This window comes from Halichoeres trimaculatus, unplaced genomic scaffold (genome assembly GCF_033239565.1).
Source record: "Halichoeres trimaculatus isolate MK-OKI-2021-1 unplaced genomic scaffold, fHalTri1.1 fHalTri1_scaffold_6, whole genome shotgun sequence".
Lineage (NCBI taxonomy): Eukaryota > Metazoa > Chordata > Actinopteri > Labriformes > Labridae > Halichoeres > Halichoeres trimaculatus.
The window spans coordinates 13,055,161-13,070,266 of NW_027437184.1; the positions used below are offsets into that span (position 1 = coordinate 13,055,161).

Consider the following 15,106-nt stretch of genomic DNA (forward strand, 5'->3'; position numbering starts at 1 on the left):
GGATTAAAAAGAATGTGAGATTTTTTAGTAGTCATAAATAATGATGTTTTGGATGTATTTGCACTAACTACATGTCTTCTTTTTGCAGATATTCAAGGAGGTGCCAAGTTCTGTAGGTGCTCCAACGAATATGCAGCTCAACCTCTCTAGAAGGAGAAGTGCAGAGAATAAAGCGCCATCTTGCAGCGAGAGGCCTCTCACACTCTTTCACACACCAACACATTCTCAGAAAGGTGAGCAGGACCAACTAACTTGGCAAAGAATGTATTTTTTTTTCCTTTTTGTGCTTGCACACCTTTTTGTTTCTATATTGTAGGCTGAAGAAAAATAAAGTGGCTACAGCTTCCACTTTCACATGAAATATATCATACTTTATTTTTTTTGTAAACACATCTGCACTTTTAGGAAAGTAAATGTGGTAGAAAAAAAGAGTGGCTACATGCAGCAGTGTGTTACTAACTGAAGCATCTATAAACTTGATACAACTTCTTATGTGCTCTAATAGGTGAAAAGAGAAACAGTGTCGTTAGTACCAACATCCCTGAGATGCAGCAGCCGCTGTCGTCCTCCACCAACTGCAACAGCAGCAGTAGCAGCAGCAGCAACAGCAACAGTGGCAGCCAGGGTCGGACCCCGAGACACAGCTTGACCAGCAATGATGGAGACACACAGGACACCCGACAGATTCGACCCAGCTCACTGTAAGTGGAAAACATGGATATTATCCTATCATGACACTGAGGGTGTCCCACAAAAGCCCCATAGATTACTCACTGCTTCAATTTTATCATCAAATCAAAAGCTCATACACTAGCACGCACATGTGAGGTAGCTGGGAGTTAGAATAAGAAGTTTTGTGTCTGCCAGGCAGCCAGATCAAATCCCGAAAGCATCCTGTTCTGGCTCAGTTCCTGTGAGTACAGCAGCAGTTGAAGGCTGTTTCTACTTTTGGTTCGACTTCCAGGGTTTACAATCAAAACAAGAACAAAAAGCCCATTCACAGGCATATATACATAACCTTGTCACACAGGAGTCATGTAATCAACTCAAATAAATTCTCCATACAATCCAACTATAAAAAGTACCTGTTATGTATGTTCAGACCTATCTTACAAAGTGCACCTGCATCAGACCGGCAGTTCACTCAACTGAAACTGAAGACTCTACTCTAACACAAATATTTTCACAGGTTTGAACAAGCTGCTCTGCAATATTCCTCCACATTAACACAGCTCACACACACACAAATTCACCCTGCAGATACTAACAGGTGTAAACACACACGCTTGCACATGGAATTCAAAGTGGCATGTGGTTGAGTGCACACAGAGACACATATGAGCATAAGAGATTAAAACCAGGGGATTGTCTGCTCGACCATACTGTTTCTATATGTTAAAGTGGGTATATAAACTGCAAACCTTACGTCCCGTACTGCAAAAAACTGAAATCTTATCAAGTTTTTTTCTCTCTTTTTTGGCAAAAATGTCTTTTTAGACCTGATATGAGCCACATTCGCCAGACTAGTCCAGAAAAATCTCTTATTTCAAGTTATTTAAAGACAAAAATGAGGTCTAAACTGCCTGTAACAAGCAAACAAATCTGCCAGTGGGGTAAGAGAAATTTGCCTGCATTAAGAAATTATTCTAATCTTGACAAGCACATTTCTCTTACCTCACTGGCAGATTTTTATTACTTGTCATAGGCAGTTTAGACCTCATTTTCATCTTTTAAGAACTTGAAATATGAGATTTTCTGGACTAGTCTGGCGAATGTGGCTCATATCAAGTCTAAAAAGACATTTTTTACTAAAAACAAAAGAAAAACACTTGATAAGTTTTTACAGTGAAGGTGTTCCTGAGACGTTTGCACATGAACTGATTATTTTTCTTTTTCTGTCTATCATTTTCATCTCATATTTTCTTCAGTCGTGAACTGAGATCATTACATGGAGCTTTTGTTTATGTTCCCCTTCTACACTCATGTATTTGGTTTGACTATGGATTGATGAATTTCTCGGTTTCATTTCTGGCACGTGTACCTGAAGGAAATTACCCACTAGCACTTTGTGTTGAGTCTTAATGTGATCAATTAACTCAATAAGCCCGGACACTTCTCTTAGATAAGGTTTGATTCTTGCAAAGGATTCTTGAAGTCCAGACAGCGACACAAACTGAAGAAATCATGATTTGTCTCTTAAGGGCCACTCTATGGTTGTTCCAAAAGGACATGGCATAACTTCAAATATTACTTAATTTTGCAGTTTTGCACTGAAAGATAAAAACCTGCAGTAAATACTTATTCAAGATTCTCATTCTCACATTCTTCTGTCTTTCTTTGTTCCAGCAGAGAAACCACAGTATATATTATGTGTGAAATATCAAGCTGTGAAATGATATAGAGGAGAACAATAATTCTATGCAGTTGTGTTTCCACATAAAAAAGTGCACAGCACCTGGTCACCACTTATGTGGTCAGTAAATGCCTTTTAAAAAGTCACCTGCAGTAACATAGAGTCTGATGCAAAGCTTGTCACTTTGCCTTATTCTCACAAGGGGAAACAAAGGAGCCTGTAGTACAGACCTGATCAAGGTCTTAAGACCAGTTGAAAAATTTGCTAGAATATGCATTTTGCACATTTGGACCTTAATGAGGTTTTTAGTAGAGCTACAATATGCAAAAGCAAAAAGGGGGAGTGTGACAAAAAACATTTGGAACTTGTAATTTAAAAAAAGGGGAAAAAAATGAAATAGGTTGTTTATCACCTGATCAAAGTTTAAGACCACAGGCTATTAATTCCAAAATCTGCTCAAAATGTTCATTTTCCGTCAGGCATTCACACGCTCATGCCCTCCTGATGGCTAAAGCTAAGAAGCTGTTCCCTCTTAAACGTGGTCATATTGTCAAGCTGCATAAGCAAGGCCTCTCGCAGCGTGCCATTGCTGCTGAGGTTGGATGCAGTAAGACAGTCATTCTGAATTTTCTGAAAGATCCTGAGCATTATGGAACAAAAAACTCAAGTGGTAGACCCAAAAAGATTACACCTGCGCTGAGCCACTGAGAAGAATCTGATTGGCTGTCCGTCAAGACACAGGGCAGTCCTCGACCCAAATTAACGCCCTTACTGGCGCCGACTGCTGCGCAATAACCATCAGACGGTATCTGCGGGAAAAGGGTTTCAAAAACAGAAAATGAATTGAATGAATGAATGAATGAATGAATTTAAAGACCTTGTCTTCTTCAACGCCTCAAAACTACCCGTTTAAACTTTGTCAGGTAGAAACATGGGACATTGAAAGGTGGAAAAATGTTTGATTCTATGATGAGAAAAAATTTAATCTTGATGGTCTGGATGGCTTCCAGAGTTACTGGCATGATGAGGAGATCTCACCTGAGAAGTTTTCTACCTGGCACAGTGGAGGGGGGTCCATCATGATCTGGGGCTTTTTCATTCAGTGGAACACTGGAGCTTCAGGTGGTGCAGGGTGGTCAAACGGCGGTTGGTTACATGCAGATGTTGACTGAGGGGCCTGGTCTCTGTGGTAACAGCTGGGTTTTTTCAATAGGACAGCTCACAATGCTGGCTTGATGAAGGACCTCTTCAGGGAGAATAACATCACTCTTTTGGACCATCCCGCTTGTTTAAATCCAATAGAGGACATTTTGGGATGGATGGCAAGGGAAGTTTATAGAAATGGGCGTCAGTTCCAGACAGTTGATGCCCTTCATGAAGCCATCTTCACCATTTGGAGCAATGTTCCCAAAAGCTTCCTGGAAACACTCGCATCAAGCATGCCCAAACTAATTTTTGAAGTGATCAACAAGAATGGTGGAGTTACTCTTTTACTGAGTCCTACTGAGAAAATTTTTTGTTCTGGTTTGGAGAGTTTTTGTAATTTTTTTAACAATGGTCTTTAACTTTTGATCAGCTGATAAACAGCCTATTTCAGTTTACTTGTTGTTTTCAAGAAATTGCTTTTTTATGGTGCTTTTTTTAACACTCCCCCTTCTTGCTTTTGCATATTGTAGTTACTTCAAACCTCATTAAGATCCAGATGTGCAAAAGGCAAAGTCTAGCATTTTTTTAACTGGTCTCATGATTTTGATCAGGTCTGTACCAATCTAGTTAAAAAACAGCTAATTAGTCATACAGGATTGATTTTTTTTGCATTTTTTTAAACAAAGCCCAGGGTTCATCTTATGCTGATAACAAAACTGAAAAAAACTGCTGGGGGTAAAAGAAAGCAAAAAAAGAAAAAGAGATGAAGAGCATGAAAAAAACAGGAGAAAGAAGTTTTTTGTGCATAGTTGAATAGTTTTTCAGTTATGAATCACATTAAAAAGTACTAAAGTTACAGCGGTAAGCAATCTGGTGAAGTTCATGATCATAATACAGTTTCTAATAGTCCATAAAATGCTACTCTTGCACACTCCTGTCTCCACTTACTGCCTTTCCACTGCCAAAGTGATGATTGTATGCTTTCAAGTACTTTTGTATGTAGCTCTTTATAGTAGGTTTGTAATTCTATGTGTGTATGTGTAGCCAAGGTGAAATAGATGTCTACTCCTCCGCTGATAATTTACACATTAGAATCTCACAGTTTCTGCACTGAAAAGCCTTTTGCCATTAGCACGAAGTATGTGGCTCCGTTGATTTACATGCATTAAAAATATGTAATTTAGTCCAGACTCCATCAGATCAGAGCAGACACACACAGCACAGGGTTTTTATGTGAGGTTCAAAATAGAGCTGTTAAGTAATTTTCAGCTACCCGACACTAACCACAATCTAAATGCTGCCCCCTGAAGGAGGGATAAAATGGATTTCAGAGATATCTGGCTGGACTAGTATGTTAAGTGTGAATCTCAAAGGAGCTGCCAGGAGGAAAGATGAACACGAAGGGACCATCACAATGGTGCCAGGTTCTTCTTTAAAAAGTTTCAGACTCATGCTGTAAACAATGTGTTCTTCCTAATCAAATTCAGATAAGATGAAATTTAAAACTAGAGAATTTAAATGTTTGTAAGTTCAAGGTGAACAGGCAGATGAAGTACACTTGCTGTTTAGTGTTGATTCTTTCCATCAAATCTAAAATAATAAATGTAGACAATATGTTTTATAACGTTTACTGCTGCATGACATCAAACATTGGAGGGGAAACGTTGCCTGGAGTATGACGTTAATAACAACCTTCCAATCATTCCAGTAGCTTTAATGCCTATTTCCAATATTAGGACACAGTGAAAGAAAACCCAAGCATTAGAAATGACTCAATCCATCAGTATTGTTGTTTGTGTGCAGAGGCCAAGCTGCCCTGAGCTTTTTTAATGCAACATAGAGGAAAGAGTTGAGTCTTATACAAGTGGACTGATGTTGTATTGCTCTGTATTTCTTACAGACAACTATCTTACTTCCTTTGATTATATCAAAATAGCTTCTTGATCAAGAGGCCCAAATATTCTTTGAACTCTTTTAGAAGCTCTTTTTGACCTTAACCCTGCCCCAGGTTTCAACAGTACACCACGTAGAGCATCATAATGACTAATATGGATGTCGCAAAAGAAAGGAACAAACAATTCTTTGCTTACTTCAAGTTGCATTAAATACTGAACACAACTCTTAGGTTTAGTTAAACTATTGGCCACTGTAAAACCACTTTATAGTGTCAGTTGCTCGTTATTGGTCAAAGGGAAAGTCCACTGAGGAGCGCCAGTAAAAACAGTTATATAATGTCTTCTGTGGCTGCTTTGTTAATGTTTCTGAGGTGAAGAAATGTAGTCCAACTGACGTCATAGTGATGTCATCAAAGTTATCTCTTAAGACAATCTGGGACTTTGAAATCTGAAAGATGTGGGTGTTTCCTCGGAGAAGGGAGGTTTTACACAAAGACACTGTACAGTTGTATTGTTGGTAGTAAAGTCCTGTTTTCTTGGAAGTGCTTTGGATTTTTACTCCTCTAATTATGTACTTTTTGAAGTCATGGTTGGTTTACTGGGGTCAGTTTGATTCATGAAAGAGTTTAATGCTGCTGTCTTTTATAACAACTATCATGGACAAAGTTTGTTCCTTTTTTGTTCACCTAGATCTCTACCAAAGAAATGTTTACTAAATTCTAAATAGCAAACCAAGATGACTTTTGAGGAGTAGCCATTTTTCTTAAAAGTAAAATGTACAAAGATCAAATACCCTGAAGAGGATATCAGTTTCAGTTTAGTCATGTGACTTATAGTTCAGATGAAAGAGGACTTTTTTTTTCTTTTTTTTTCTTTGGTTTATTTACAGTAACGTCTATTAAAGTTCTTCCATAATCACACGTCCTTGACCTTCCAGAAAAATGAAGATTTTGAGTCTGGGCTCTGAGTCTGTAATAAAACTTGCATATTTTATTGGCAATTGGTGTCCCTTAGGGTTTAAACCAAGAGGTCATGCATGAAAGCAGGAAGTCTAAAAGGTAAAAATTTCTTCAGTGTATCCCTTGGAGAAGCAAATGATTTTTATTTATTCATCCTGTCTGCTTGGCATTCCAAAGGAGAGTTGGAGAGCATCCGATGGAAAAAAGTACGGGAAAAAAAGAGATTTAAAATGCAATTACTTCTTTTTTGCTCAACAAGAAAAAAAAAAGATCTCCTAGGGGACAAGAAAGTTTTCTATTAAAGATGTCATGAGAAAAAATCTTTTTCCCATACTATAGCACACGCATACACACACACATACACATATCAGTGAATATGTGTCTGTTCCTACTTTAACTGAAGAACTGTTTTCTCTCTCAATTCTAGTTTTTCTCTTTTGCCTGCAGCGTAACATAGACACAGACTCGCGCTGTCAGATCTTTAGATATTACACAGCGCAATGTCAGTGCCCATCAGGGATCCAGCTGCAGCTTTGAAATGAATCTCAAACATCAACCCCTGATTACAATGGATATTTATTAACTGCCCGAAGCATCAAGACCAGAGACTGACTGCTAACTGCATGAAGTGTACACATATAAAAGAATTATTCCCCTTTCATCTCCACTAATCAGTTCTACTGTTTCTACTGGCATTGAAGTTTTTTGGAAATTATTTTGGTAAACCTTATATAAGCAGGTATAAAGTGTTGCACCTAAGTGGAAACCCTGTTTGCCCTGTGATAGGCTGGTGACCTGTTGAGGGTGTACCCTGCCTTGCACCCTGTGACTGGGATAGACTCCAGCCCCACATGACCCTGCAAAGGAAAAGTAATGAAGATAACATTTCAAAATATCACGCCATCATTTTTTTAAAGATTTGGAAAATCAAGGGAACACAAATCATCTCTTAGTAAATCCAAAGCAAATTAAAGTATTGGACAACTGAAGCGGGGACTTAGTGCTAACATGCTGTGTTATCACACACTTGAGTCTCCATTTTTTAAAGACAGTGCCACAGTCAATCTAATCAGTCGAATTCCTCTCTCATCCTCAGTTTACACTCCTTGGGAAACCAGAGACGACATCAGGCTCAGTGACATCTCTGTGAGAAGAGCAGCAACCACGATTTACGATGCCCATTATTGAAATATTCCAAACAGCCCTTTGTTGCACCCTTGTGATTTTTTTTGTCCCAACTTGATACTTGCAGGTTGTGCACATTTATTTTACCTCTTTTTTTGAGGCAAGAAGAAATACTATGTTCATGCCTTCAAAGTACAGAAAAAAAGTAGTTAGTTGAAGTTTCTTGTTTTGAGGGTCAGCACTTTGCAATCTTCAATGATCACCAAGCTGAACTGTCTTTACACTTTAGATACATGCTGTCATCAGAGGCAGCTTTCTCATGTGTCTGGGGATTGATGGCCTGTCAGGAGGAGGCCATCAGTTTAATTAAATCAGCTGTCATGTGCTGTGAGAGTGTGATTAGAAAAATGCATCTTTCTCCAACAAGTTAGTTCACTTTGAGGAGAGTTTTATCTGACGTCTTTTGTAATACCCCAGAAAATGTTAACTTTGTAAAGTCCTTGATGAGAAAGTTTTTCCTAAGCAGAGGAGAGAAGTGCTTTAGATTTGATTAAAATATCTTTTGAGTGTCAGCTAGAAATGAAAGATGAAGAGTGGGTTTTGGGGAAAGAAAGAAAGAAAGAAACAGAAACAAAGGAAGCAGAAAGTGAGTGGGTTGACAAGCAGGGAGTAACAAACTTTGGAAAAGGTAGACAGTCCTAATGATGGCTCAGTGTGATCAGGGATGTAATGCCATCAAAACACTCTCTTGCTAAATCAATGAATTTGCCCTGTTTGAGCCTTTCCTGGCACTGACATCCAGGCCATAGGTCATGTTCAACCAAGAACAAGGCGTCCATCTTAGAGTTAAGGGAAATGTGTTCTCCCCACTTGTTGCTCTGGCACGTGGAAGGGCAGAAAACACCCAGAAAAGAGCCATACAGCTAAATTTCACTTAGTGTATGCAACATTTTTTTTTGATGAGGGTGGATCCGACTGAACTTAAAGTTTATTGAGAATAGTTTGAAACTGTGAGATTGTAGGGTATTGTTCTTCCAATGTTCTTAAAACCCTGTGAACTCAAGCACCCATTTTTTCGTTCGTCCTAACAGCCACTGAGTCGATCATATGATTAAGAGATTTTGCAAAAAGTGCTGATACCAACCATAAAACGGAACTTTCCACCTTCAGTTCATCACTCTGTCCACGTTTGTCACTTAGCAACATGTAACTCCTGCAGAGTCAGAGCCAATATTATCTGCTGGAGTGCTTTGTTGGCATCAGCAGATAGACTCCTTACAACATGTCTAAAGATCAAACATTTATCACAGCTCCTCTTTGTCTGACTGAGTGATTTTATTAGTGATGGTTTTTGAACTGAATAATATGTTTGCTCTGAAAGGAAGCCACAACATGGTTATCCCAAGCTAGATTTTCTTGACTGACAGCAGAATCACTATGGCAACCACAGTTTGATGTCATCTTCGAAAGGGAAAGTCCATACTTTCCCTTTCTACAACACAGGAATGAATAAATGCTGTATGTGCACTGATAGATAAGAAAAATAAAACTCATGACCCAAATTAACATTTATCTATTGAAGCAACTGACGGAAATGACAGTGAACGAACAAAAGAGTGATATTATGTTGTAAGGAAGCAGTTTTGCATGTAGTGAACTGTACTTTCATATAGTGGATGAGCTAAAATGGCTTTGTCAAATGTGCAAAACCAAAACCAACAGAAGTAAACTTACAGTAGGAACTTATTGATTCAGTAAAACATCCTAAAGCTTCATTTCATTACTTCTCAGTACTGCTAGAGATAAATGTGTTGGTCCATTTCATTCCCCGGGCAAAATGCCTTTTTACTCTGTTTAGAAATTCTGTGAGGACTCTTGAAATTTTCTCGTTTTTATATATTTGCCTTTTCGTAACCTACAATTTAAAAATAAGATTATCAGCGCTTAAGTTTGTTATTTCTCAATTCCGTTTCCCAGTGGCCATGGTTTGGTTGAATTTCCCTAGGAGAAGATGAATCACCTTACTTCAAATAGTCCCCTTTGTTGAAACTACACTGGCCAGCAAAGATTGGCAGCTAGAAATGAGTTGACTAAGTGAGGAGTAAGACCTGGTCTTTTTCTTAAGAAAAGCATTTTATTGAACCTGTTTAGTAATAGTGGCTGACAGTGGCAAACAGAACAATTTCTTGAGATTCTTATTTCAAAAGATACTAAGTCTGCAAAAAAATCAACTTCATTCTGCAGATTTTTTAAAAGGTAAACATTAAGTTTGTCCCTAGAGGAGGAGAAAAAAAAAACTTTAAAAAGCTCATCTCTTGAATGGAGGTCCTATCTACTCTTTCTGATACATTCTGCATTGTTGGTCTGTCTAAACACTGTTGGTCTTGTCAAGCAGAAATGTCAAGAAGGTTGAAATATTAAATCTAGAATTTAACAGTTTCTTGCTTCACTTGCAGGAAGACATCAGTTTATAGATATAAAACATCATGAAATTACCCTTGATGGCAGATTAGGATAGCCTGGTCAGGACTTATTGGTCAAGACTGCTTGGACAATTAATGTACTGCAAAAAAAAAGAAAAAAAGGACTCAACCTACATTAAAAATCCTAGGCTGGAAACAGGTTCGATATTTTGTATTATGTAGAATCGCTAGTTGCCAATTAGGTGGGCACCAAGGTTATAATAGTTAACTAAAACGAAACTAAAAAGAAAACTAAAATTTAAAATACATTTCGGTTAACTCAAACTAATAAAAACTAGAAAAGTTAACAAAAACGATAAGTAAACTAAAACTGTATCTTGTATACTAATAGAAACTTACCAAAATTACACACAAAATGTCCTTAGTTATCGTTTTTGACAGTATTAATAGCCTTTAGGATTTAAATTAATCCGACACATTTTTCCAACCAATTTTATGACAGTTTTAGACAGTTGTCAGTGCCATACAGCACCATCATAGCGACTTACTAGGACGTGCTTGTTTACTGCACTGACTGGCTGTGCGCTGTGCTGTGACGAAACGTAGTGGAGCAATGAATCAGAGCACCTTTAATAGCTTAATTGCATGTGAGTCTGCCTTTAATTGTATTTGAGTCTGCCTTTATTGTTACAGAGTCCAAGTTTCTAGTTATTAAAGCTCACATCAAATTGTTTTATATAATTTATTTTTATGCTATTTTTATTTAAGTTGTGTAAACATTATTTTTACATAATTTATGTTTATGTTTTTTATGTTAAGTTTATATATTTTTTTGTGTTTAAGGCAGCAGCCAACAGTTCAGTATCAGCATTGACTGAGCAGTGAGACTATGTTGGACTTAAGAATAAACAGGATTACAAAATATTTACTCTGACCTTTTTGAATCCTACACCTGGTTAATAAGGTATGAAAAAACTAAAAATAAACTGAAACTAAACTAAAACTGAGCCTTGTTGCAAAATTCAAAACTAAATAAAAAACTAGAATGCCCGCTCTAAAACTAATAAAAACTAAACTGTAATGGAAAAAAAATATCAAAGCTAACTTAAACTAAAGTATAATGACAAATCCAAAATTATTTTAACCCTGTTGGGCACATGCATGGTTCCAAAAAAATCTTCAAGGTTTTCAAAAGTTTTGACAGCTTGGAAAAGACCTGAAACTTTTTAACACGTGCACCTTATTGTGAAATACAGCTCATGTGAAGATCTGGATCTGTGCTTCCTCCTTGGAAAGGATTTTTCTTTCACATCTTATTTAAACCTTTATGAATATAAGTGATCAACAGAGCTATTACCTCAACGGCACCATTTAACACCATTCTTACAGGACAATGCCTCTGATTATAGAGAAGAGCTCTGTAGTGCTTTTGAGTCACTCCAGCCAACTTTCTAACCAAGTCTATGCAAAGGTAGGAGGCTTGTTGAATTTCTTTCATTGGTCTCCTTGGTGAGCAACGAGGGAGACAAGGCTCAAGCAGCCTTCAGAAGTACTGCATCACTTTGGTAATGATATAAACACATTTTTTTAGTTCGTATGAGGCAAAGTAGTGAAGAGGAAAGGTAGCAGAGTCATCTCCTTTGAGTCCAAAAGATTTTGACAGTCACAATGCACGACAGCCCGGCTGCATTTTGTCCGTGCTTCTGCGTAAATGCAGAGTAGTGGGCGTTGTGTTTCCTCATTTGCTCTGCTGGTCTTGTTCATGACAGATTTCTCTGCAATAGCTGTGTAATAATCTGCGTACATGTTAATTACTAAAAACATACCCATCAAGAAATTTACCTCATTGCTTGTTGCACAACTCGGCTTTGTGCTTATGTAATTTAACTGACTACATGAATGAAATCATTTCCTTGGCTCTGTCTTTCTATTAAACCTCAGCAGCTTTTCACCGCAGCTACTCCATCCTCAGCCGGTCTTTCACCATCCCTCATTGTTGACTATCATTCAGCCTGATGAGCATCACATGATGGATAGAAGTCTAAGTGACAGTATAAACTTGAATGATCACTTTACACTGTAGGGTTTGTTTCTTTGGCTGGATATAGGCTGTTGACTTAAAGCATTCAGCTTGATTGGATAGAAGGATGTATGATGCTTTTGAGCTTTGTGTCAACTGTCCATTTTGAAATTAAAGTCCATCACTGAAGTTATTCTCTATTGTAAGTAGGCCCAACTTTAAGCCTGTGCATGGGTACAACAGTGGGTTGGATTTACTCATGGATTTCTTGGCTTGTGTACCTGCTGAACCTGTGCAGATGAGTGATTAGACATTGTAATATTCACAGAACACATGAAAAGCGTTGAATGCTCCACAAACTGCTCTGCTGAGCAATTAGCCAGTGTTTGTATACATTTGAATGAACCATTATCAAACCTGACCCTCTCTAAGCAAATGAGACTCACTGCAAATAACTCTTAACTCACTAACTCTGGCACTTACAGCCACACACAGTTGGTGTAAGATTTCTACAGTCTGCTAAGAGCTGGTGGAAGCTGTGAGGCAGTGTAGCATTTATACTCAAGCTTTTAGTGGTTGAAACAACAATTAAACCCCCAAGATGGTTTAAATCACTGCATATCTGCACATAAAGTCTGTCTTAATATTCCTTTTACATCACAGTTGTTATAGTTATATCAACAGAGACTGGATCAGCCTGGCCTCCTGTGACTCAGCCCCTACACACGCTCAGAGCATAGGAGCTTTTCATTTATTCTTTTAACCTGAACAAGCTCTCTCTTCAGGTGATTAGTTTCAAACTGTGAAATGTGCGTCACATCTGCCACGCATCAGGTCTGCAATAAAAGAGGAAAGACTTCCCCCTTTGGTGCTAATAGCCACTGCATCCATTCTCAGTGAATTACCCATGCAGAGTTGATCACGTGTTAGTGTTAATTTTGTTAACAAAAAGAAAAAAAACGTAATAGGTATTAAACTTGTGACCATTACAGGGCTTTTGATAGGTCCCAAAATTACCAACCCGTACCGTCCCACTTTTTGTTATCCTTCTGTTGGGGTGCCAGATATTCCGATCTGACCCAAGAAGTTGGAGCTAGAAACACTGCAGTCCATTGACTGGTCCAAAGAATCATCACTTCCCATACGACAGCAGATAAAGAACAACACATAACTCTGCCATGCCAATCTCCAGTTGACTCATTTGTTTGGAAAATGGCATCATTATGTGTTTCATGGGTGACCACAGAGGTGCAGACTGCTATGCCATCACGTTATGAGGTAGCTGACACAGTTATCGGCATTCAGCTTACACGCTGCCTACTAAGAAGGGCACAGTCGGCTGTGGAAATGCAGACATGATCAGGCTTCACCAATCAGACCAAACTTTACTGATCCATACTGGACCGCGTGGTGAAAACAGGGCATAGGTGACAAAAACTCATCCAGCAACCGGACTGTCGTTTTTTTTTTTTTTTTTTTTCTTTTAAACAGTTATCAACTGCTGTTTTTTACTGCTACTACTGTTCCTGTCTCTGTTTCTCTGTCTAGATTCATATGAGTTTAGGCTGTCTGCAGGTGTATTAAAGGAACATAAATATACAATATAGTCATTATATCATGTTCATAGCACTCAATTTGAAGCAAGAGATTAAAAATAAAGCCATAGTGTCGACAGAATAAGCTTTTTGCTTGACTTGTTATTGACTATTCTCCATCTAACTCCATTTTTATTGATGTGTAATGACCTGCTCTTACTCTATGGATCAGGAAGGAAAGCAGAACAACTTTACATTGGTAGGAGCCCTGGCTAGAATATTCAACCAATATTTTTACAGGTTTATAAGTGGTAAGAGAGTTAAATGTTGTTGTTTTAAAGATTTGGTACAGCCTTAATACTAATCTCTAAACCTCTCTTTTGAGATAAAACGCTTTGACTCAAGTAAAGTTGAAATATACACTGGCTATAATGCTTTGTGTTTGTCGGCAAAAAAGACTAAAATGTGACTAAAACGAACAGGTATTTTCATCACAGGTTTATTGACGGATTGGCCAAAATAGTAAATTATAAAATATTTTTCTGTTGGAACATTTCTCACTCTTCAAGTCATGATTGTAGCAATGTATTTTAGGACAGATCGTGTCAGTGATTTAGCACATTCTTGAGAGTCTAAGCTTGGACATCTTTTTGATTTAGAAGTGCTTTAAAAAAAACAAACAAAACATTTATCTCCTAAACTGCATCATTTTATACATAGCCTGATAGACGAACTGAAATATCTTGTTGTATACCAGATGTTTGATGTGCAGAGACTGTCTAATACAGCCACGAGATCATTTGTTGATCAGGTACCAAAGTACCTGTTTTTTTTGCAAAATCAATCCAATGGGACCTTTTTAATTACCAAGAAGGCTATGTTTTTGGGAGAGTTGGTCTACAAAGTATAACATTAAAGTAGGATGGTAGTGTTGCATGACAATCACAGATGAGATAGTTTTAAAGCAAAAATTGACAGAAAGCTTTCAAGTGCATTTATCTAACTTCTCTTATGTCCTCTTTCATTTTTGTGTCCCAGGCTGAACCCAAAGAGTCGTGGCAGCATACCAGCCAGGTATGAAACACACATCCCTACCTCAAATATGTAACACCTATAATGTCCACAACTTTCTTCACATACTTGTTATCAGGTGCTTGAATTAGTATCACTCTAAATTTCTTTGCACGTCTCTTTCAGTGCAACGTCCCCCAGCCCCACCTCCCCTCGCTCCCCCTCTTGGCCAATGTTTTCAGCTCCATCGAGCCCACAGCCGACGTCCTCCACCTCCAGCGACTCCTCCCCTGTGAGGTCTGTCCACATATTTAACCTCATCTTGAGCACACTTAATCATGAGATAACAGTAGCTGTACCAGTTGCTAGCATGTGCAGATGAGTCGTAAATTAAAAGGGGAGACCCACTATTCCACAAATCCACTTTGGGAGGTTTTCAAAGGCTAAGACATTTGATTCAAGCACCCCCTAAGAGCTATTCAGTAAATTATTTGTTTGCCAATGTGCTTTATTATCTCCAGAGCTCATCACAGCAGAAAACTCATCTCTTAGTTCATTTTCATTCATGTCGGCAGTTGGTTTAGGGAAAAAGCTCTTTACCTGTAAAGCTTCCTTCAGTGTTTCCTCTCTGAGCAGGAC

At 38.2% G+C, this 15,106-nt stretch overlaps 1 protein-coding gene across 1 annotated transcript in view; it reads left to right on the top strand.

Annotated features, from left to right (window-relative positions):
• Window positions 1-15,106, top strand: part of LOC141791536 (rho GTPase-activating protein 26-like) — a 103,000-nt gene that overhangs the window by 81,623 nt on the left and 6,271 nt on the right. The window contains exons 19-22 of the mRNA XM_074672092.1: window positions 89-233; window positions 506-701; window positions 14,495-14,530; window positions 14,654-14,764. Coding sequence (XP_074528193.1) covers window positions 89-233; window positions 506-701; window positions 14,495-14,530; window positions 14,654-14,764 — 488 coding nt within the window. The remainder of the gene's footprint in view (window positions 1-88; window positions 234-505; window positions 702-14,494; window positions 14,531-14,653; window positions 14,765-15,106) is intronic.